We start from the raw sequence: 24,888 nt of genomic DNA, 5'->3' as shown, positions 1-24,888 counted from the left end.
AGAGTCCAAAGCAGTAATAATATTTTTCCTCGGGGGGTAAACCGAGATGTGGCTCTGACTCAGATCGTGAAACGACTTGCTCATAACCCTGGGTCTTTCCTCCCACGGAGTCTTCTCGTTCTTGTCCTTTGAAGAGCCAGGAAGCGGCTGGAAGAGTGAAAGCTCAGAGCAGGACAGCCTCTTCAGAATCTCTGCTTGAACAGACAGAGGTCGAACGGCAAGTCGGTTCAAAGTGCTGCTGGCCAGGCTACCAGTACTGATTGCTCGTCCCATATTGAAACCTTTGACAGAGTCCGCATGAAGGTTTAGGCTCCTGAATGAAGCCCTTTCTGTGGATTTTTTTTTTTTAAACAAAAAACAAACAAATTTAAGTTATACAGCAGAGGTAGTGTGACCTCCCTGTGTAAAGTATGCATTTTAAACAACCAGCTCACACAAAGCATATTTTCTCTAGATGCTCCATCATCAGGTACATACAAACAACCACCATGTAGTTTGCTCAGGAAGCAAAGTTTGGAGTTCATGACACTACACTAACCTGACCATCTACTACACTGAAGTCCAAAAAACACAGAATAGCAGAATATTTATCCCCTTATTAGTTTAAAGACTCATATTCCCTGTTAAACTGCTGTGCCTTATATACAGGCACATCATCTCTTTCTGCAAAGCAAATAATATCCTCAAGCCAAGTGACCTGGAAGACTATACTTCCTTTAACCTGCTCATACAAGTCTTTTCCAGAATTTGAACAAATAGGGCTTCCCCACCTCTACACTATCAGATCCTACTAAACTTCCATCCATCCACTGCTTAGTTTTCTTCGCATGAGTCCCTGACATGCTTACAGTACAGCTGCAAAGTCGTGGGGGCTTGGCAGCATCTCTACCTGGTTACAGAGCATCAGTTCACTCAGGTGCACTTGGGGACTTCCCCTGCCAGAAACATCTTAAATGTTTTAGCACACAACAGAAAGAGTTGACTGGGGTTTGCCAGACTTTTTGACTCATGAACTAAGATTCCCTTAAGCACGAGAGAGTAACAGGTTTTGGATTGTAATTAAATTACTGTCAGCTGAGTCGTGGGAACTGTCTGGGTGGATGTTCTTAGCTGAAAGCAAATGCAAGATAACACAACTTAGCCTAACCCCTCTTAATTCAGAGCAAAGATGAGCAGGGCTCATTTCTGTTAGCCTAACTGCCTCCTAAGGCTAGCAGTTAAGTTCCTGTGGCTTGGCTCTCGCACAGAAACTTGATAAGCTGTGGCAACATGTTTGCTGGTTAGAGCCTTTAAAGGAAATCAGGCCATCTGAACCCTTCATAAACTTCACTGATGTCTTGGAGTCACTTCACAGGGAAGTCTGAGGAAAAGCAATCCTCAACTGCATATATATTTCTGATTTAGGGTTAACTAGTGTTTTTTTAAACTGTACATACAGCTAGGAAATAAGCTGCTTTAGGAAGCTGCACTGTAACTCGACAGGCAAATGCTACTTTTTGGTACACCATCATCCATTAGCTCTACTAAGCACCGAAGGATTCACCATTAAAAAGCGTATTTGGCAAATGCAACCTCAGCACTGCCATTCCAAAAGACATTCCTTCCTCCAATACCTAGGGCAGGAATTTACTGCAACAGTAACTCATGCTTTCTCTATAATAGGCATACAGATTTAGTCGTGGAAGGTATTTTTTTGTCCTTTTTAAAGGTGAGTTAGTATACAACTACCACTTCCTTACCCACGCCAAATACCTCCCCTAGCCATAGCCACCAGACAGACTAGATGAGCTACATAGGAACGGTTTTGCTTAGTCAGACCAGAGACCCACAAAGCTCAGTTTCCTGACTCTGACAGAAGCTATCAATGAAGCTCTTGTTGTGTTCCCATTCTGGGGAAGAGTACCTTAATAAAATATTCTAAGATCTCTTCTCTTGATGTCGTACTTAACCTCTGTGAACACCAAACAGGATTTCCCTATGGATTTCAGATGAGTACTTTCACATCATTGTCTATATAGACACTAGGCCTTTCACAGCTTCTGCCAACCCCTTAACTGAAAATTCTCACGTGCTCAAAACTTGTCCTTCGTAAGGCTGACTTAACCCTCACTTTGTGGTTTTCTATATGCCCTTTCAGGAATCCAAACATCCATCTTAAAACTCAGTGCTTGTTCTGTTCACTGCATGGCCACAGAAGTTGTGCAAAAAAGAAACCATCATTCCTCATCTTATAGCTTGTCTCCGTTCTCACATACCATAAAATTGCTAGGGTTTGGGTTTTTTTTTTTGTTTTTTTTTTTAACTTTATGTCTCATCTCTTTCTATTCATGCAGAAAGAATGTTATTCAAGAGGCATTTTCCTTTTATTTTCCAAGCCTAATTCTTTCTACTAGATATACATGTATTAAAAAGGTTTCTCCCAGGTCACTGAAGACATTGTGCAACAAGTGAAAAACATGTCATGGTACATCACAGGGGCTATAAAGTGCTCTCCCTTACACCTCCATCCTCTGTTGTTATGTTCCATGAAAATTTTTTCACCGTCACTATGCATGCCGGGCCTTCTCCCTTGTCTCAAAATATTTTCTCCATTCATTGGCTGAAATCAAGGTGAGTCTTGCAAGACACTGTAATACTGTATTTCTAAAGAATCTTCCAAAGCATATTAATCTTCTCAAGTCTGCTACTCCACCCCATGAACACTGCAAGCATTACAGGCACATGCTTGTGTTCACTGTGCTGTTAACCCAGAATCAGTCTTTAAGTAAGGAACCTTCAAAATGTACACTTCCTGTGGTGATCAGCCTTGAGTTAATAATATTGTCACCTGCCCTTTTCTTTACTGTTTTGCTGAGTACTTCCAACCACCAGTTTCTACTGACATTTTAAGGGTTCTGGAGAAAAAAAAAAAAAAAATACTTGATGCTTCTGCAGGCCAAGAATAATGCTTCCCAAATACTGTCTGGGATTTCACTGCTCTAACAAAAGAAAAGCAGTACTTATAATTAATATGTTATTTTGACTAGCTGCTTCATCATTGTTTTCTCTTACCTGTATTACAATACTTTCTCTTTTTAAAAATATTATTCTAGTAACTCTATTGCTATATTCATATATATATGCAGGAACGAGAAACACGGCTAATCAATTTAGATCAGTAAAGTTATGACAAAAGCAAACATTTTATATGAATTGTTTTTATTTTTAATAACCAAGTGTAATGGAATTAACCATAATACTGATTTATTTGCTTATGATTATGAATGATTGATGAAATTCGAGACCTCTGAATTCCAAGTGATCTGCACTGCACAGAAGCAAAACTATTATCTTCCAGACTCCCAAAGCACAACACATACTGCATCTGTAAGAGCAACCAAGTTTGCCTAGCCAAGAAAGCCTTTCATGTACTGCTTTTCTTTGTGGTTCAGGATAAGCAAGCACTAAGTTAGAGAATGATACAAAGGCTTTAAGTCACTTGGTCCTATTTCTTTGCACTAAGTTGGTTGAGCCCAACAGAATAGAAAAAAGGCTGCACAGTTGCCACATGCCTTTCCCCACTCTTTTTTTTTTTTTTTTTTTTTTTTTTTAAATTAGAGATCACAATCTCCACAGCAATGGGGTCAAACTCCATCCCAGCTATGCTGGTGGAAGCCTGGATTAACAGCAACTGGAATGCAGACAGATAAAAACAGGGAACAAAGAAAGAATGAGCAGGCAGACTGACCAAAATAGCACTTCCAGACTGCGCTGAAGGCCAGCCAGCCAAGGGAGCTCTGCTCCCAATAGTGAAGAAATTAGTACAGAGGGTTTTTGCAATGATTGCATTCTCCAATTAATATTTTCCATCTAAAAAGAACACCTTTACACTTTCTATTATACACACAAATTAGACAGCGATTCTGAAGAAAATTGACTAGCAGTGTTGTTCCTTACCAGGCCCACCAAACATTAAGTGGAATAAAGACAGCTATACCCACAGCTTACAGATGCAGCATCATGAAATGCTCCCTATTGTATTTGCCCTCGCATGATCACACCATTTTATCTGTAATTCCACATTATCAAATCAATTCATTTCACATTAAGCAAAAGGTAAAATCCTATTATCGAAATATCTTCAAGTTCTGGAAAAAGCCAAAAGCCATAAATCAAATGGGAAAGTGCTATCAGTGACCTGTTTTTAGATTCCTTTTATTTTAGAGGAGCTACTGTGTGCCAGCTGTGTGTGATCTGCCAACTCTCAGGGTTTTTTTTCTCCCCCTTAAACAAAACCTAAACAAACCTAGCTAGTAGATTCTCTTTATAGTATAAACCCTCCAAATGTACAGCTACACATATGTAGCACTCAGCAGAATTACTGAAGCTCAAGTTCAGTTTCTCTCCTTACAAAAATACATACAGACTGCTATTAAAAACCAACACAGCATCACAATCCTTACCAATGTCCTGAGTGTCTTGGTTGCTCTGCCTGGTTCTCATCTGTAGTTGGAACTTATGTTGGGAAGAGCAGAGATGCAAAAGGTACTGGCAAGTCTTACTATTGTCAGTCTGAAATGCATGCTTGATACCATCTGACGTGTTCTGCAAAGTTATTTTCTTCTTCTACACAACAGAGAAAGAAAAAAGTTGAAGACAATGATTTCTTTTAGCCTACAAAGAATTTTGTATTTGCTTGTGCACAGTTACAGCATTCAAACTTTCCTGAAGCAAAATGCACTGATGGGAGAGATTTCTGTTAAAATAGGGGTTGAAAGTAATATCAGATTTACAAAGTAGCACTTCAAAGTTACTTCTGGACTAGCTGAGATGGTACTTTACTATTATTTAATCCGTCTCTGTTATTGTTCATGCTGACTAATGACAACCAGTACTATTACATTTTGCAGGATGGGGTTTTCAAAAGCCTCTGAGGAAGTCACAGGGGGTGCTGCCACTCAAGAGATAAAGAACTAGATGCCCATCTAATTATGAAATCTGTCAGTTAATGTTCCAGGTCTTAAATTTATCTTTTTAGTAATTTTTAAACTTCAATTTACCAATTCTAGTTAAAATCACAGATGAAACAGGCCGTAGCTTTTCAATAAGGTATCAGAGTTAGAAGTAGTTTTCAATACTTGTATAAAAGGTAAGCATTTGAAGTTCAACATCTCATTAAAAACTGACACATGACCACCAGATTATGGTGTATCCACTCAAGTTGGCTGGTATTGTCCAGATCAAGTGTCAGCCCCTGTCATCCATTATCATTTAACTTAACTACTCTTGGAAATATAACAACTTAAAAGCAACATAGGTGCATCTCCTAGTTACACTGAGTACTGGCATTTGCCAGTACCCAGTCCTCTAACGCAGGATTGTCACTCTGGTGCTCCTTCACTACCCACGCCCCATACGGCAGCATGGGCAGATTTCCCAGAAATGCAGTAAATGGGCAGAGCTTCTCCCCATGCTAAGAGTAGCCCTTGATCTATCTTCATAATAGCTCTTTCCTTAGAAGGCAGGGAAGCCACGTTTCACAAATACAGATTTGCCAAAACACGGGTGCTAAACTCCCTTCTGAGACTGGAACCTCAGCAGCATAGAATGCAAGCTAATAAAAAGAAAAAAGAAAATAACCTTTAAAACATCAAAACTCCTGTTTCAATCCCACAATACAACACAGCTCAGCCACACAAAATGTAGTCAGATTATGCTGTAAAACAGCAGCTTAATTTGCAAAAATAAGAAACACACAACACCAGTATCTGGAGATACAAATATAGGCATGTACACACAGATAGAGGAAAAGAGACCGACTTACACTAAAGGATATTTTCTTTGTCTCTCTCCATGGGAAGCGTAGTACAGGTGTGCGGGCACCATTGTGAACTTCAAAAATAACAACTCCTTTGGAGCACACTCCCAGAAGGATACCTGTTTGGGATCTCTTCTCAGGCAACACATGATGAAGATGAACCCCATATTCTGTGAGCCTCTGACACAACTGTACAGATCAATGCAATGAAAATTCTAAGAATATGAAGTTAAGGCTATTACAAGGGTTTTATACCTCTATATAAATATTATACCTCTATATAAATATTTTAATATATGCATATATATAGGTTTTAGAAAAAACATTCCTCTCTGCCTGGTGATTCCACTTATACAGTTTACAGATGTTACAACAGAGACACATCAGGTGCTCTAGAGGGTTGTAAGTATTGGTAGTATCTCTTGACCTGCCAATCACTACAGCAAATGAACCTAGCATTTATAAAATCAAACAACAAAAGCACGAATCAAGAATGCCTGTGAGTAAATCAAATTTGCACCAACCAATTGTTGGCAACAAACTGTAACTAGCCAGATGCACTTGTTATTGACACATTTCTCAAACACAGAATTAGATTAACGCTGCAATTCTGTGATCACATTAAGGCATCATAACTGCCAAAAGATGCAGTTTCACTCACTTTGCACTGCCAGTCATTCGTTCCTGCTGTCTCTTCAGTACTGGCATAAGGGACTGATGTAATGAATCAAACGAGGGAATCTAACTGCTCTCCCCACCCCACCCCCAGTCAGACGAGCTTTAGCTAGGATCAAGTTCCCTACTGTTGTTCTCTGTGGTTAAGTTACAAGAACACTTCTGCCAAACGAGCAACAGCCTTAGAGGGGTCAAAGTCAGCTGAGTGCCATTTCCATCACCCTCTCAAAGAGACTGTGGAACTACAGCATGACTGTGGAATTACAGTGTAGTGGTTATCCAGTCTCAGCAGCAAACGATCATCCCCTGAACTTGTTTGCAGCCATTGTATCAAGGTAGGATCTGATCATTATCTCATGAGCAACAGCAGCAAAACCCATAATTACATTTCTTAACGGGTTCTTTTATAATAAACCACATATATCTGTGATTATAGTTTTCCTATCATCTTACACAGTACCTGTGCAAGGAAGTCTGCTTGGTAATGCTTCTGGCTTGCTTCATACCAAGCACCGTAAACAGTACTAGCTGTAACAGAACTTTTCATAATTTAATTTTTTTTTTTCTCAACAGAAAGAACAAAGGATGTAGGGAATGCAGGGTGTGCTGCCTCATAATCATAGCTTCCTTTAGAATAAACAAAAGGATCAATAGTTGCTTTTAACTAGTTTGAGCTAAAGCAGGAAGTTTACTGATTGGAAAAAAAAGTGAAAGGACTTCCTTCCCATCTATTATGATTTCTTTTCACTTGTAATGATGTGTCTTTTGAGAAGATCTTTTCAGCTTTCTTCCTTTCAGTGTTATTCAGAACCTGAGCTGTCTTCCTGTGCTTTCGCTTGAAGTCCATGCATCCATATTCCCACAAGGAATTTCTTAAGTCACAGATTAAGGAAGCAAACTGCTGCCCACTTACCTTTAAAAATTCTAACTCTGTCTCTTTTTCAGACGCACCCACGTAAGTGCTATGCAATTTTGGTAGCTCTTCCTTGATGTAGGACAGATCTAGTTTCTCCATCACTCTAGCTGGGACATAGTGTTCTAGTCTGAAATATGACATGCCATGCACCTACAACACAAAACATTTTTGTGATGGCATCTCCATATACTACTCTATGAGCATGAATGAAGCATAAACATCCATTTTACAGAGAATTGTACATTACCTCTGAGTAAGAGGAGGGATTCAGAATCTCAACCCTGACCCAGAGCTTAATTTCACATATGGTTTCTTCCTATTCAAGCCTGACTACTTCCACTGAGGAGAGAGGGTTCAACACCCAGATCTTGAACTAGATTCTGCAACAGCCCTGTGTTAAGACTAAAAGAAAACTTGCCCACAGCAAAAATTGCCAACAGCATATCAGCTGAGCTTCCAGTCCAGGGCAGAGCTGTGAAGTACGTGTGGCAGCTCACAGTCCGTTCTTTAATTAAGCAGCAAGAACACAGTTACTCAAAGGTGAAATTGATGGTGTACCTCTGCCTGGTAATCGCCATACTCAGCTTGGAGAGCTAGGGATGCTAATAATAAGGCTGTCTCATCATCACAGTGCATCCTGTCTTCCAGAATGTCCTTCCGCAACTGTAGATAATACTGGTGACAGGTCAGCGTATGCCTAGAACGGGAAAACAAAACAAAAGCCACAAAAAAACCCACACCATCTTTGGCACTCTTCCTGTTATAGCACATTTCCAGTATTTGATTAATATCCAATTTCTGTCCACAAATTTAGGGCTTAAAAAAAAAATTTCATACACTCACTGTATAAGACTGACATCATCCACAAAAAACTTTATGCGAAAAAACAGAGTGAAGTTGACAGGGGGCTTGTTCTTTTTCTTCGGTTCTTCCTTCCATCCTTCTGGAGCTACTTTACTTAGCTTTACGTCAGGATCAACGAAGAAAAATTCATTGTCTGCCATGAATGTTAAAGGGAAGCACATGGGTAAAAACATTAAAACCAAATATTTTCGCCAGCTGGAGGATCAAGACCAGATTTACAATTCTTAAATTTGGTTTTGAACAGTAAGGTTTTCTGTTCACTAACAATGGCTTATAAGCACAATAGCTATTAAAGGGAACACTGAATAAGGGCAGAAGAAATAATTTTATAGTTATCCCAAAGTGGGGGGGGGAAGAGAAAAGTTACCTTCCGTGATAGCTACAAAATAGGAGCTAGGGTTTCTTTAAAATTTCAAATTTCTTAACCCATAGGAAATCCAAAATCTGTCATTCCTTCCCTCCCTTACTACTTCTGTCTACATTTGTGCAAAATGTTTTCAAGGCTTTCTAAATTGCCAAGAGCACCAGGAGCCTGTCATGGATAGAGTAAGCTCTTGGGCTGCTAAGAGCTTCTATCTCACGCCAATATCCTGAGTGCTACAGTTCTGCAACAGCCTGTAAGATATGCCAACAGGAAACTTGGGTCTGAACACGTTAGTTCTGCCACAATGACCTTCTATCCAGTGGGGTAAAAAAAAAGTCCAACTTCTGGTCTGTTCTAACAGCGAAAAATTAACAGCTCAGGAGCAACTTCTTTTTCCTCAAGGCGACTCCCTCTATACAAGGGGCTCTCCTATGCATCCCAATGGGTCTGCCTCCACAAGAGGCTGCAACATTGCCTAGGGCGTATTAACAGAATCCAAAGCCCTTTCATGTCCTCTGAGGGGTACTAGTCAGAGTGAAGGCAACAAACAGCAGGGAAGAAAACTCAGCAACCAAAGGGAAAAGGCTGCCCAAGATGAGCTGCCATTACTCAGGCAAACATAGATTTTTATTATGCAAAGTTGTTCTTCATGGAGGAATGTATTTTGCCTCAATACAAGAGAGCATAATTCAAAGCAAACGCTTTGTAGATGCCAGGCAGTCTCAGCTTATCTTTTCTCAATACAATGTAGCTAATTCTTCTTATTCTGTACCTGTCAACTACATCAAATCATTATTCTTACCTCTTAAAGTAGCCAATCCAAACAAGTGATGCTCCACCAAGCCAATATGGGCAACAACCATATCAAAGACATCTTTACATATCGTTTTGGTATCACAGGTCAGCTCCAGCTTCTGCCCACTTAGAAGCATCACATTTACTTTTCGCCTGGTGTCATCATTCTTCCCTTTTTTAGTCTGCATTTTGTGAAATAAAATACCCCAACATTCACACTTGTGATAAAAGTGCATTTGTTGGTTTAACATACTTCCCCTGCCACTGATTGCTGAATAGCCCCTTTCTTACCAAGATAGACTTTGGTAGATCCAAGGAGATGAATGGTTCAATCGTCATTTTCACAAACTCAGGGCCAAAGAAATTCTGCAAATCATAAGAGTATGAATGAACACTGTGTTGCTGGAACAACAGACCAAGGCACAGTTAACTCCTGCCCTGCAAATGCCAAAGAGGAACAAAAGGCCAAAACTAGAAAATTGTACTGAATTCCTCCTATGAGCTGGTAAGTCTAAAGAACTTGATTTTGCCAGCATGCGTGCCAGATTACACCGGCAAGCTACAGTGTTGGTGACATTATTACTCTGTATATTTTCCTTCCTTTGCTGGGCAAAAAGCCAACACTATAATATTACTTGTCTTCCTTTAAAATACACGGTGTGGGCTGCATATTGGGACCATCTGGGCTTATCTCAGTAAGCAACTGCCTGACATTACTAAGGTTTTCTGCATTGGTGGCAATTCCGCCTTGACAAATCTCTGCCTGTGACACACAAGTCTCATCTCCTGAAGACTGACATGTTTCAGCCTAGTTCTATCTGCTGGGTTCAAGCAGAGATCCTGGCCAATTTCTGTCTGTCTGTAGACAAATAAATGTACTACTAATTCACCCTGTAAATTATAGGAAGTTACCTGTCCAAACTGTTAAAGGAAGTCCTCTGCACAACACTCACTTCAATACTATGTTAAAAAAGTGGCCCAAGATTCATCTTTTGAGGTAAAACCTTCATTGGCTACTGCATACTATATGTAAAACATCTGCATGTAAATCTCTTAAGGGCTGGGGGTGAACCAACCTGGTTAGTTAAAGCCTACATGAACTAACTGGTCAGAGTGTTATGGACTGGAGACAGATAGAGGAACTATTATCCTGGATTAGGACAGCAAATTCACCTGAGTCTTGTTTCAAGTTTTCCCATCCGTAAAAAAATAATAAATAAATCAATCCAATTCACTGAAAGCAGCAGCAGAGGGCATTAAGCCATTATCTCTTCTAAACATCAGCCACTCTATTTACCTAAACCTCTGTCTCCCTCTTTCTCTGTAATCTTATATTTCATCCACATACCAAGACAGCTGGGAAAGGAAAGGGGAGTTTGCACAGTGATTCAGGGTGAACCCAAGGGCCAAATGAATCCTTTTTGCCTTTCTTTACCTTCCCAACTTGTTCATTTAATAACCTTTAATGCTGGTGGAACACATCCACATTCCACTAAGAGAAATAAATGCAAATCGAAGTGGTTGAAAACACCACAATACAGGAGAAAACTACACCTTACCTTTGTTAGGACACTATATTGTTTAATCGATGCAATCTTTAGTCAAGGCTTGCTGTCTGTTTTAGCATCTCTTGATACTGCTTTAGGCTATGTAGCCACTAATGCCACAAAACCTCAGAAGTTTACTCTGTGAGAGTAGGTCCTTCCTATAAGGGCAACACCAAACACCTAGTATTTAATCTGTTGATGACTGTTTATTACAGGACCTAGTTTATGAATCCCACGTATTAGAGTTTCAGTCAAGACACTACTCTGTTTCAATGAAAATAAGAGTTCACCTGAGATCAGGGCATTACCCTCAGTTTTCTTTGTGTCATGGCTGTTTCCAGTGCTATTTCTCTCAGCGGATCTCTTGTGATGTCAAGCATTGAGGACCTAATTGCATCTCCTGGGTAGAGGTTAGGTCGGGACTGCCTGAGAGCCATTCTAGCTTGCAGTTGCATCATTTCTTCTTCCTGACGCTTTAGCATCACTTCTTGACTTATTAGATTGCCTTCAAATGGTGCTTCATGTTGCCTACGGTATAGTCAGAGGGGATGAAAGACATTAGCAGGTATGCCTAAGACATTCTGCTACTTTAAGCACTTACCTAAGAGGAAACCCAGAACACAAAAACTAGTTATCAAATACTACATTACACATAACATTTATTCAGCAGCCAGGAGGTTAGCACTGTACAGCAATCCATCAATATAGAAAATGAGCAAACATGCCCAGTTTCTACAGCTGCCTGTCATTTATTTATAGGAAAATAAAGGCTCAGCTGCAGTCTAAAAAATACTTGACACTACAAACCCAGTGAATCAGTACAAAACCAGTGAACACACAGGAGGAAGAAAAATATCAATGCTTTGAAAATATACTCATTTCTCCGTTCAAGCAGGGACTGTGAAAAAGGCATGCTTGAAAACAGGTCATTAAAGAAAAAACTAAAATAGTGTATTTTATATAAGTAAATATTGCTCCAATCACTTTCTCTGTAGCAATTCTTTACAAACTCTTTGCACAGCACTGTTATTGATTCCCTGATTTTTCCTGAGCAGTAGTTCAGCTTAAAATATTTATATAAATATTTATATATGTATCAACATCTTATATACTAAATTAGTCTAAATATCATACTCTAATGTTTTCATCATCTTATTTTGCTGAAAAAAAAAAAATACCTTTTCTTTTAAATTCCTAAGAATGGCTTGGTTGATACATAGCCACCACAAAAAATAAATTAAGAGTCTAAATTAATAATCTGAAGGGGGGAAGAGAAGGGAAAAAAACCCCAAAAACAAAACCCAAAACACAAACAAAAAACCCCATCAGTATTTCTGAAAAACACAGCAACCTATCCTCCAGTCCTTTTCTCAGCAGGCATGGATCCCAAACGTCCTACTAATTTTATTCTCTGTGGAAGGAAAGAAATCCATGTTCCATTTTGGCTGAACAAGAGCCATTTTTTATTTGAAAATCAGGAGGTTAGGAAATGCGAAGAAAGGAGAAATCCAAGAAAAATAAAACCAATTTCCACTCTGTTCCATGCTTACAGAAAAACACCTTTAAACCCCAAAGTAAATATAAACCAATCAAGGCTTCTTTAGAAATCCTAAAACAAGAAAAAACAATATTCTCCCTCTGTTAACATAGCTATACAGATGCAATTTTTAAACACAAATGGACAGGGGAAACTAACAAGACTTTCATCCACCAAAAAGCACTTTTAGCAATTCTAAGCTAAGTGTTAGTTTAGATGGTACGCCAGAGTAATGAAAAACATGAAAGAACAAAGAAAGTGTTTTGAAGCCTGCATATCATTGCACTGAGGTTTAGGAATACAGGTAAATGTAGAGTAAGTCCTGCACTGACACTGATGTACAGCCCTTTGTAGTAAAAGATAATCCACAGGCTTTTAAAGACATTAAATTTATATACGTACTTTTTAAAAGAACCTAAAGATATGTTTGGTGAATGGCAAATCAGTTAATAAACTAAGAGAAACTGCATATGTCCAGACAGTACAGTTGTCTATGCTAACTGGTGGACATGAATTCAAATTTTTTTTTTCATCTTTTTACAGCAAAGTTTCTAATGAATGCCAATAGTGTGAACAGTGCACTGCATTCTCTTAATTTTTTTAATACTAAAGTTTCATCGGTTAGCATACAAAACCAGCATTAAAATAAGAAGAGTTACGTTATCATGAGAGTCCAAACAATAAAATGCCACTAATGCATCACAAACTGAGCAAAACAATGCTGAAGTTCCTCAAACAGAATTTCAGGGAAGATATAGAGTAGTTACAGAAAAATGTATTAATGTAAGCCCATTATCCTTTCCATTGCGCAGGGCTTTCATAGCATTGCTTCCCTTCTCCCTCCTCTGTTCCTTTCTGCAACAGACTTAATGTGCACCTAAAAGGACAAAGTTATGAGAAAAGGCCTCAGACCTGCAAAGACTTGTGCACGTGCTTAGCTTTTCACCAAGAGGAAGCTTATTAAGATCGACGTATGTGGGAATATTCACAATGAACTAACTTAAATACACCCACAAGCACCATTCAGATCAAGGTCTAAGGATGGGCTCTGAAATAAAACAAAAACAAACACTTTCTGAACATAAATATCTATGAATTATCAAAGATGATATGAAAAAGATAGACATGTTGCAACTGGCTGTATCTGAAACCACTTGCTAATGTGAAAACCCCTACTGCAGAAAAAAAAATTGCCTTTTTAATAACATACAGCTCTGTGCAACAAAAGCAATCATAAGTTACTGTGTAAAGTATTATCATTATGTTGGTTTATCATCTTTGTTGACATGTATTAGTTTCTCTGAAAATTGGGGTGGGTTTGGGGTGTCTGGGGAGGAAGCTCAAAAACCTAATGGTTTAAAAGTTTTCCTAACTTAGTAAATAGGCACTATGACCAACCAGAAATCAGCACACTTCAGCATCGTGAGTAAGTAAAACTAACTCTGGCTTGGTCAGACTGTCAATTTTCTGTGGAGGGTATCTGCGTGATTCACTCTTTAGGTTCCAAGACAAAGAATGCATCTCTCATTCTACAGAAGAGGAGATACTGTTGACAGATACAGATGGAGCTCTTCTGTGAGGTTCGGAATATGCAAGTATTGTTACTCCAACAACAACAAAAAAATCCAAATTACATTCCTAACATAACATCATAAAAGTGTGTTTCCTATGGTATTTCATCAGACAAGTACTTGGCTGCTACTCTGTATTTTCATCAATGTCTGACTGCAAACCAGAATCTCACAGTTACTTATTAACCTGAAGACGGTAGGTGAGCAGTCACGTGGAAGGCTGACTGCTATAAAAGAGGGAAGCGAGTTAACTCCTCACTTAGTGTACTTACCAAGAAATTAGCAGGTATTGGATCAGAGAAGGAAGTTGGAAGAAGGGAAGCAGGTAGGCATTCGCTAATGATTAGTGCAGTGGAAAGGTCAGGAACAGACTGAGAAAGACGGATGCCTTTTGGTAAGGTAGGAAGGATATGAAAATGAAATCTAGTGGAAGGAAGAGACAACAGAAGGAAGAGATCCATGTCAGCTGCTGCTCCTAGAGAGAAAAAGGAAGAAATAGTAAAGGATGAAAAAGAAGGGGGGGGACAAAAATAAGGAATACAAGAAGTGAAGAGGAAACACAGACACAAGTATCCATTGCCATGAGGAAAGCATTCCAAGGAGAAGGGTTTGAGTGTATTCTGAGTGTACGACTGAAATATCTATCGCTTCTGTTAGTTTAAGAGCAGGCCAGCCCACCCAAACAGCACAAGTCGCACTGGCTGATAACTCTGAACAGCTTCACTGTTTTTTTTAATATTGGCGGCAGACTTCCTCAAATCCAAATCCCACTATTTGATTTACAACTCAGTTTTACAAGGATAATTCCATGGATAATTAAGCAGACTGCCTCTAAGGACATGCCACAGGAGCAGTAAATTTAATATGTATTGAAGTACAGATGGTATCTCCGAACACAGAGAAAAACACTGAAACATGCTCCCAAGTGCTGATGGAATTCAAGTAAAGTTGCATATACTTCCCCAAACCCTGAAATCAAACCACCAGCCAAAAAATGTAAACTCTGAGAATCTGCTCCTTGGAACTATTTGTTATCAAGAGTTTTACTTTCACAGCTTATGTTTCTGAAGTTATAAAAGCCATGGTCTTCTGCAACACAGGACATTTTAAAGCAGCAACATGCAATGTTCTGGATAAAAATATTAAGTTACTTTCTTAGAAATCTCCCTGCTTAACTAGCTACCATCTTTGATGGTATTCCTTTTTACACTTGTTAGCACTGGAAAGTTTTAACAGCTGTTGGAGAAAGACAGAGAGAGAGCATGCACTGTTTTCTATTCAGCCCACATAATTAACAGAGATATTATCTAAGTATTATTTTAGGATCAAACCCTGCTCGTGGCTGCTTTCCTGTTTCTCAATAGGTCTACAAAAAAAGCTGGTAAAACTAGCTTTCAGGAGCTCAGTCTCATTTTTCCGTCTTGGATATACCTACTAGTCTGGTACTTAGATATTAAAAAAAAAAAAAAAAGGGCAAAAAAAGCTTTTTCACCTTATGAAAATGGGAGAATTATGAAAATCTATAAAGAACTATCTGTGGTACCCTACCATGACATTTCTGTGCAAGTGCAGAGTGATATCTTTTAGCAAAGGCACAGAGAGCAGGCCAAGCAGAAACAGGAGATTCAAAAAAATACTAAGCCTTGAAGTAAGACTGTATAGTTACATACATGTAAAATTCATTCCATTGCTAAGCACAACAGGTAAGTCTATGCTGCACTTACAAAACAATATTTTCCTTCTAGATTTCACACATATACAAATTACATCCATTAAAGGTACCAGTCTTAACAGAGCAATATAAAGTAAAATAATGTAAAACGAGCCATGAGAACGTATGTACTGTTTTACCACGGCATTTTCACTTGCATAATAGGCCTGATTAATTTACAACAATGTGACTCATTTACATACCACATACTACTTTCCGTTTCTGAAACATTTTGTAAATAGAAACAAAAGTTCTCTATCAGCATCCACAAATTACTGCTGTTTTATTTTGAAGCACAGCTACAGTGTTGAATTGGCAACTTTCCTGGGTTCAAGTCAAAGAATGAAGGTTGACTTAGCAGTATTCACCAAAAGGAAAAAGAAAAAAAACCAATGGCAAATAAGTTAAGAAAGCTAGACACTCATTCTGTACACACAGTAGTAATAGTCTACGTTGCCATTTTAGTCAGGTGCTAAGACAGCATAAAATGCAAAGCAGAAATTTACAGCTCTTTAACGGGGTTACACGGAACATAAACCTGTAACCCCAGTCCTTGAAAATTTGCCCTAAAAGCTCACACACTAGCCAAAATCCTCTTACGTCAAGACAGGCTGGATTTCTAAGACTGCTTGGACACTGCAGTTTAACACGTACACTGTTATATGAATAGATTCCATATTCCTGCCAACAAAGCAGTGTTGACCCAGATAAGCAGCGTCTAAATACTTCTCCCCTGCAAAAAATGCCAATATACACGTTTCCAAATGACTTTGCATTTTTCAGGCAAAGTGCAAATAGTAACAAAACCAACGCAGCTGCTCAGCAGATCACCGGAAGCTGTAAGATTTCCAAGTAACTGTTCTCTTGTTCACCTGCACTCAGACAGAGCTCATCTGAGACCCCGCCTTACTCAGGTCCATTTAAGGCACACAACGTAGTGCAAGAAGCAGACGTTCATTTATTTTCATCTTCATGTTCAAATCATGGCTCTAAGCCATACTCACTGCACACCATGCTATATGTTAAATGAACATGGAGGACACGTTTGACAGTCTTGCCACATCACCTGAAACAGTTCCAATCTTCAGACACCTCTAAGTTTCTTTAATAGGATAGAGTAGGATTCCCATCCAGCTTACACCAAAACCATGTAAATATCCTAAAATATTGAGCACAGCAGCAATCTTTCTCCTGATCTACCCCAAACAAAGCAAAAAGCTGCTGAGAGAAGGCTTTGTTGTTGTAATATGGTGAGGGAAGAGGGGGAAAACATGTCTTCCCCCTCCCCCCCTTACTACAAAAATTATTTGAATCATTTTGATAAAATATTCCAAGATGATTCAGTGTCTGGCAGACACTAGAAAAAGAAAATTCTCCATCCAAAAGATCAATGTCAATAAAAATTCTCAAACATTTAGAATGGAACCACTCTCAAAACCTAACAGGTATGGCAAGATACACTTCTGCTGTACAAAGATGCTGTATTAAGGTGATGTACAAAGCAGAACCTACTTTTTAAAGCAAACTGATGAACAGCACTTGAAAAAATAAAACCCAAACAGATGTAATATTCAAATATACAGCACAGAAAAATAAATTTCAAAAAGCATAAACTGTTACTGAATTGGCCTGTCTAATCAGTGCTGAGGTATTAAAAAAAAAATAATCCAAATACAACAACATAAACTAAGAGATTGCCAGAATAACCAACCAAATGTATGGCTTTTGGTTTATTTCAGAGAAATAAGCATGCTATCATTTCCTTATTAAATGAAAAAAATGCAAATTAATCTGTATTAATATCAATGCTTTCCAAAACTTTATTTTAGAAAAGTATAATCAAAATAAAAATTATTAAATATTTCCAAGCAGAACATAGCCCCTGACCTTCTGACAGATATAGCAACTTGATAAGAGTACAACCCAGTCTCCATTAAATATGGGAACTGAATTTGGACTCCTAACTGGTGTACTTACCTCTACACCACAGTGCATCACAAGACTTTTACTTCAGACTGCAATATGTAATTCTGAAATGCTATTTTCTTTCAATTACAACATGCCGTTTTTTTAACCTTAAACAGAAGCTGAGATGGGAGTGAAAAGTTCGCTTGCAGATTTAGAATACTTTCTTTGATAAAGACAAAGCACTCTAAGACATATTGTTTCTGCAGGGTTTACCTTGCCCTCTGAGAATTAGCTTGACTTGATGTGGAGGTATCATCAGCACCTGGCAAAGCACCACTTGCATCATCTCTCTTGAAACCTTCATTTCTTCTCACTAGCAAACCAAAAGACAAATTAATACCTGGCTGGGCAACAAAGCACACAGAGTAATCCCATCTAAAAATCAAGGACTTATCAGTCATATGAGATTACTTAGAAGGAATCAGATTCATGTGTTCTGCACAATGGCATTACAGTATTAGACAAACTAGCATTATGAAGTTGATTTCAGTTTTCAAAGCAGTCTTATAGTTTCCCCCAATGAAGACAGCTGCACTACACAAGTCCTTTGAAGAAGAATACTAAGGAAGGCCTAAGAGAAACCACAATAAAAAAACCCCACACACAATTGCATAGACACCTTTCCAAGGTGACAGATTTCTTTGTCAGCCATGAGTTGAGACACATACATGGCAGAGACATCATACAAAATCACTCCAGAACAGAAACAGAGCAGCTAGGTAAAGTAATTATGCATCCAGTTCACACGAAGGGAGTTAAGAAACCAGTATATATGTTGCTGATCTCCTGTGTTTAATTTTTGTCCCTGGAATCTGACTCCTCCCTATAATTTATCAAAAAAAAAAATAATTTTTTTTTTCTTTTGGCAATATACTAACCTGCTATTCTGTTTGTAATAGTTACCTCCTTTGCTGGTACGTCTTGTAGCAGCACCTGAGATGCCACACTTAGGAGCCTGCTTTTGCAAACTACTTCACTTTCATCTCTTACTGTACCCTTAATAAACAGAGCTAGCAGGAGAGCTCTTGCAGAACACATTACAGCCACACTGATTTAGAAATAGTTCTTTTTGACAGTCATTTCACTGAGTCCAGCAACACTACTACTAGTAGCCAGAAAGCAGCTCTCTCTTGCCTGTACAAACTTAGGAGTTGCTGACTTTGGACTGGAACACATAAACAGCCTGTTCTAAATGGCAAGGAAATTAAGGGAAATGTGTTACAGGAGCCTTGCTACTTGTTACTGCTCCTTAGGCTTCTGGCTCAGTAAGTAGGATAGACAAAGACAAGGAAGGTTGAGAGAGCAGCCAGCACAGGGAGGCAGGCTGGAATTCTGTGCGTACAGAATACATACGGTGCAGCTATACTCTAGCTTCCTAACTATTGCTTTCTTTCCTCATTTTCATGAAATGGTTTGTCTCCATCACTTATAATGATTCTGCAAAGCTGATTGTTTCATCAACTGTGCTCTCCTCTTGACTTCTTTTCACCATTCTAGCACTTCTTTCAAAAAATGCTCCAAGCATTTCCTTCCATGCTGTGCTTCCACTATGTAAAGAAAACCCTTCCTGCCATATATCAGCAAACAACCCTTCGTACCATCTCCTGCTTTTCCAAGCCATTGATTTCATAGAGCTTACTTAAATTTATCACACAAACAGCCTGTATTATGTGCTACTTTTGCATTACACTGAAATCCTTGGCCTATAAATTATCAACCATTTAACCCTCACAGTAAAACTCACTGATATAAAAATAATTAAATCATGTATGTCTCATATAAAGCTTTTGCAATTTACTGTTGTTGTACACTAACAACTCCTCAATCATTTTTGTGCCTCTGAAGACAGCAGGTTATTTAAAACAAGCACTCCAGTAAAAAGTTAACCATTTCCAGCTTTTCCTACCAAGTGCCTTTCCAGCGTGCTAAATGTCAAACTCATTTCTGAACAGACTGCCAGTTATGCTGAACTGTACACAATGTTGTAATTACATGAGATCATCTTACAACTTTGTATTAGTAGTAAGTATCAAGCCTCCTACTAAAAATGTAACTTCATACTTTTGGCATCTATTTTTCATCTTGAACTTTTTTCTTTAGGTTTTTTGTTTGTTTGTTTGGGGGTTGTTTGTTTGTTTTCTTTTAAACACAGGTCTTACCTTGCCTGAAATCTGGTTCCGAAGAAATAACAGATGGACTTTCACTCGAAGTACTGTAAACGTCGCTGTTGTAAGATTTGTACCTTCTCAAAGGCTCTGAAAATTTAAATCAGGATATCAGAAGAGCAAGAGAGCAACAGTTCTAATGCAAAAATCAAACACAAATTAACATTTGAAATTTTTTGAAATCTTTTCAAAACGTTTTTAAATGCCCGTCTGTGGCTACAGAGTCTGAAAGCAAACACTCAGTGGATGCTGTGCAGTCCCACTCTGTCCTCGCAGCCTGAGGGGTCTGTGGTCTGCCTGGCCTCTCTTGGCTACCTTAACAGAGCCACCTCCTCTGAACTTCTCTCTTATCATCACTTCCAAGTTAAAATTAATATTTAAAGAACCAACAAAACGCAAGAAAAAAACCAATCCCTCGTGCAAACAAAACTGATGAAAACATTTGGTGCACACCTCTTGCATGTAGAAAGCAACCACCAGGACTCAGTCCCTGATTCCTTCATGATGAAAAAGGAAGAAAATCCACAGAGACAAAGCAGGAACTGGAAAATTATAATTCCTTCAGCTCATCTTCGACGTCCACAAAATATGATTAACAATCCATTAATAAACCCCTATAGGATATTTAATTAACCAGAACAGCTAAATGCATGTGATGAGAAATCAGTACAGCAGTCTCAGTTCCTACTCTCAGTGGATTTTTAAACACCACACTGGATCAAAGGACTCCACAGAAGAGGTATGTACTTGACATTTGCAACAATCTCCCAAAACTTTCCTATGCACAAGCCAACAAACAACCACACAGTGTGCATAAAAGCAGAAAACAAAATAAAAAAGTCCCCACGTTTTGGGATTACCCATGCTTCACTGTCTAAGTGAGAGAAAACTTCAGGTGTCTTTATTTGCAGAAGGCTGTCTCTGGTCCAACTACAGTTAATGCTTTTGAAAACAAAAGTGATGATATAGAGAAAACACATGTAACTGCTATGAAGACAAGTGCAAATCACTACAGCAAGGAATATAAAATGTAAGAATACAAAATGGGGAATACATGAGCAGATGAGTCTGGACGCTGCAAAAAGGAAGTCAGAGGTTCCAACTTCCCACATCCAGAAAACAAAACGCCTGGCGAAAAATCCTGCAAGAACAATAAACCTGCGGCATAACCTGTATTGGGTCAGAGGACAAGTTAGACTTGCAGCCAACAGCACTACTCATTCAGACTTCCTACAGAAGCAGGGAAAACTCCCAATAGCAAAAGGGCATGAAAAGATATAAGATAATGCAGCAGATCAAGCCTAAAGACTAGTTCATGTTAATTTTGGACTGTTTCCAAAACCTTCCTCCTTTAAGCCAGCATTTCCCCCATTTCTACCAGCTCACTTGGGTTGTGCAGTTCCCCACTGTCCCACAAAATACAAGCTTCTTTACGAAAACTGGGAAAAGTAAGCAAAGCCATGAAACCAACTGCTCCTGCCAGCCCATCCCAATTGCACAGCTTAGCAGCATAAAACTCAATTAATCCTAAGGACATTTCACATTACTCTCAGAAACAAGCAATACTGCTTGCACATTTGCAAACCAACCTACAATAAGATGAAGAGAATTCACTGGCGGGGGGGGCGTTGCTTCAGTCTTTCACAATGGCTACTTTCAGCGTTCTGGATTTTACAACAAAGAAATCTACCAGCAATCTAGCAATTACTTGCCTAACAAGGGAAATAAAAACCAAATTCAGTGGGTAGCTTTTGGAGATGTATTTTTAAAATGCTCCCAGCCCTTTAAGTGAGGCATCTATCCAAACATGATACTGGAGCTACAGTACAGAAACGTTTAACTGAAAGCAGATCTCTTCTTTCCCAGTAGTTTTATTAGCTGTAGGTTTTTCAAGTCTGCTAAACTGACTTTGAAGCAAGAGAATGGAAAGGGAACAATAAAATATAACATGAGATTTTAAACAGGTTTTTGTTTTCCACCTAGTCAGCAGCCTGGGCTTCCTGAATCGCACACAAATTGTGGCTCCATCCTGGTTCTCCGAGACATGAAATTTTGCAAAAAATGAATGTAAAGTGGTAAAACAGACATACGCAGTTAAAACCCAAAACAAGTGTTTGTATGTGGTAGCGTGATATCTGACTCTGCAGGGTATTTGACTTCTCTTGACTCATCCTGTTAGAAGGAGCTGGTGCCCTGCTGTAGGCCAAGGGGTAAGTTCATGAGCCAAGAAACATAAAGCAAGATTCCCAATCACTGCTTATCTCAATGTTTTCACAGACCTCCACATGAGATCCAGCTAGGTTTAAACCTGTTCTCCCAGCATTCACAAGCAGACACAGAGATGGGACCACCGTCTTGTCACACCTTCCTCCCTAAGCAAGACCATACAACTTATCCCAATAACACAAGCAAAGGTATTCTTCTCATCGTCTGGAGGTATTTTACAACCTTTCCACATGGGGCTGCATCAATGACTATCAGCCTGTTCAGCTCAGGGACAAAAGTTTAAAAGGCAATTAAGAAGCTACAGCCTGAAATTTGGGGTAAATCCTCTAGATTTTTCTTCGCTTTGCTCAGCTTAGGGAAAATATATACAGATGTGGAACTGTTTGCTGCTGGGGCATCTTCTCTTTGGCAACCACCTTCCAGTTCTCTGCTGGTATATACATATGTCTATGTACACCCCCTACACATCCCCCCAACACCGTACCTCCTCTTAACCAAACTTAATCTTTTCCAGGGCATGGACAGGATATGCGCAGCAGCCTGGCAAACACTGAATTAAATCATAAATATTGAGACTACTGTATCTATAATGCTTGCAAAATTACCCGAATAATTTATGCTGTCTCCTCTCCTCCAGCAAGTTCTTCTCAATTCTAATATATCATATTAGGATTTAACTTCAGAGAAGGCACTTGGATCATGTCCAAGTCAAACTTCTAATTAAGAACTGGCTTCCAAAGGTCACGAAGTCCCAATTCTGGGATCAAGTTACAGTTAAGCTTTTCATACAATACTTTCAAAAATGAGGACAAACTTATAGCCTGTCTGACCGGGAAGGAACTGAAAGATGACATCAATAAAAGCTAAAAATGACAATAAAACAACGTATCTCCCATATTTACAGTTTTCTCTGGGACTTTCGAATGGTCTTGGTTTGTTGTTTTGGTTTGGGGTTTTTTTGGTTTGGTTGGGTTGTTTTTTGTTTTTTGTTTTTTTTTTTTTTTAAGTTTTTGGTGACTGAAGAGAGACTTCAGAATTTATTTAACTTCTAGAAAGATCAAGCACAAACACATTGTAGCAAAAAATATTCTACCAGTTACCCTTCTTAACATTCTAGTGTTTAGATTACAGTCTCTCACCAGAACACTTCAAGTCATTTCATACCTTAGTAGAAAAACAAACATGAGTTTAAGCATGTTTTAAGAGTCCATAACTGAAATGAATATATAAAACTTGTACTAATAATGTAAGTTAACACATGGTAGCACCACGATGCAGAGATGAACGAAGCATTACAACTTGAAGAATCTGTGTTTGTGCTGCTTAGTGCTGCAGTGGTGCTTTTCCAAACTCCCTATCAAAGCCAGCAGAGCGCAACCTTACAGGCACCCAACGCAATGTAAAATAACAAAACACACTATTTACGCAAGGCAGGACATGCAAGCCTAGACAAGTAATTTACAGAAAGCCTCATCTCAGCCAACTTCAACAGAAATCAGAGAACCACATTTAGCTTGGAATTTCATTATCCTGAACATGACTCACATTAGATACACAGGTTTTCAAATAAACATTATTACAGAATTTTTACTGGCTGTACAGAGAAGGAAAAGGACAGAGAAGATGGCAGAGTTGAATAGGCAGTTTCATGACAGGGAGGGAGCTCTTGTTTGCTCTTTGAGGTTTATTGGTGGGTGTCTCTATTACGTAAGAGTGTTACTATAATGCCATTTAAAACACATTAACTGTCCTTTAGGAGAGGCTGGGACTTGCTGCTTTCACAAGAGTTTAACCAATAGGTTAGAGTCATATTTACTCTTCCTTTTCCTCTTTTCGTTTAAGAAAACTTGATTTATCTTATGCAACACAGCATAGGTTTAACAGGAAGAACGTACAGATCCAGAATAAATCCCTGGTAAGGATTCGTATCCAACAAGCGCACAAGAGAAACAAATCCATTCAGCCTTCCAGGGGAGCAGGCTCATTTTAACTTGCAAGATTTCCACCACCCACATTCTAAATGAAAAAACTGTATTGTGCCAGCCATCCAGGCAACTCCCTAGCGAGCTTAACGGACATCTGATGCATAGGGTCTAGCAAGATCTGAATGACAGGAAGAAACAGAGCCTTGTAAAGTTGCAGAAAACATACATCTCTAGGGCTAGGCTGGAAAGGAAAACAGCAAGATTAAAAATAATAACTCCAGGGTCTGGTAAGAACTTGGTGTCTTGTACTTAGAAAGACACCCTTCTCTTCTGGATCATGCCATCTAGGATAAGGTATGTAAATGGACACAGACACGGACTGAAAGTGTGGCCAGTAAAGTTGGTTGTTTTAATTTAAATGTTTTATCCAACTGAGAATGTAATGTGTTGACTAAAAATTGATACTCCCAGACTGTGTGAGCTGCTGAAAGCTCGATAAAGCAGATACCACTTTGCTGTGCAGTTATGGAATTGTAAGAGCTGTTTTACTAGCTTATGTTAAACTATGTAATTCAGAACAAAATAATAGTGGCTGATGCCAGAGTACTTGTACTTTACAGAAATCCCACAAATCTTTCTTTCTTTTTCCTTGAAAAGCCAACTTCTGTAGTCTCAGTAAAATTAACAACTGAAAATTTTCAATCTAAAATAGTATCCGTCCATTATCCTACCCTTCAGCTTCATTAATACGATTTGTGAACGTTGTTCTAACTGAACCTTATCATTACCAGACATACCAACCACATGAGAATCCATTTCACCACCAG

General features: G+C 38.8%; 1 protein-coding gene across 1 annotated transcript in view; it reads right to left on the bottom strand.

Moving 5' to 3' along the window:
* The window catches only part of PTPN13 (protein tyrosine phosphatase non-receptor type 13), a 129,893-nt gene that overhangs the window by 35,684 nt on the left and 69,321 nt on the right, over positions 1-24,888 (bottom strand). Inside the window, 11 exon segments of the mRNA XM_050895323.1 lie at positions 3-329; positions 4,443-4,605; positions 5,804-5,986; positions 7,386-7,538; positions 7,947-8,085; positions 8,232-8,385; positions 9,419-9,593; positions 9,703-9,777; positions 11,267-11,486; positions 17,959-18,058; positions 19,905-20,000. Coding sequence (XP_050751280.1) covers positions 3-329; positions 4,443-4,605; positions 5,804-5,986; positions 7,386-7,538; positions 7,947-8,085; positions 8,232-8,385; positions 9,419-9,593; positions 9,703-9,777; positions 11,267-11,486; positions 17,959-18,058; positions 19,905-20,000 — 1,785 coding nt within the window.

This window comes from Gymnogyps californianus, chromosome 4, assembly GCF_018139145.2.
Source record: "Gymnogyps californianus isolate 813 chromosome 4, ASM1813914v2, whole genome shotgun sequence".
Classification (NCBI taxonomy): Eukaryota; Metazoa; Chordata; class Aves; order Accipitriformes; family Cathartidae; genus Gymnogyps; species Gymnogyps californianus.
The sequence above is the reverse complement of the archived record's forward strand: the minus strand, read 5'-3'. Positions and strand labels throughout refer to the sequence as shown.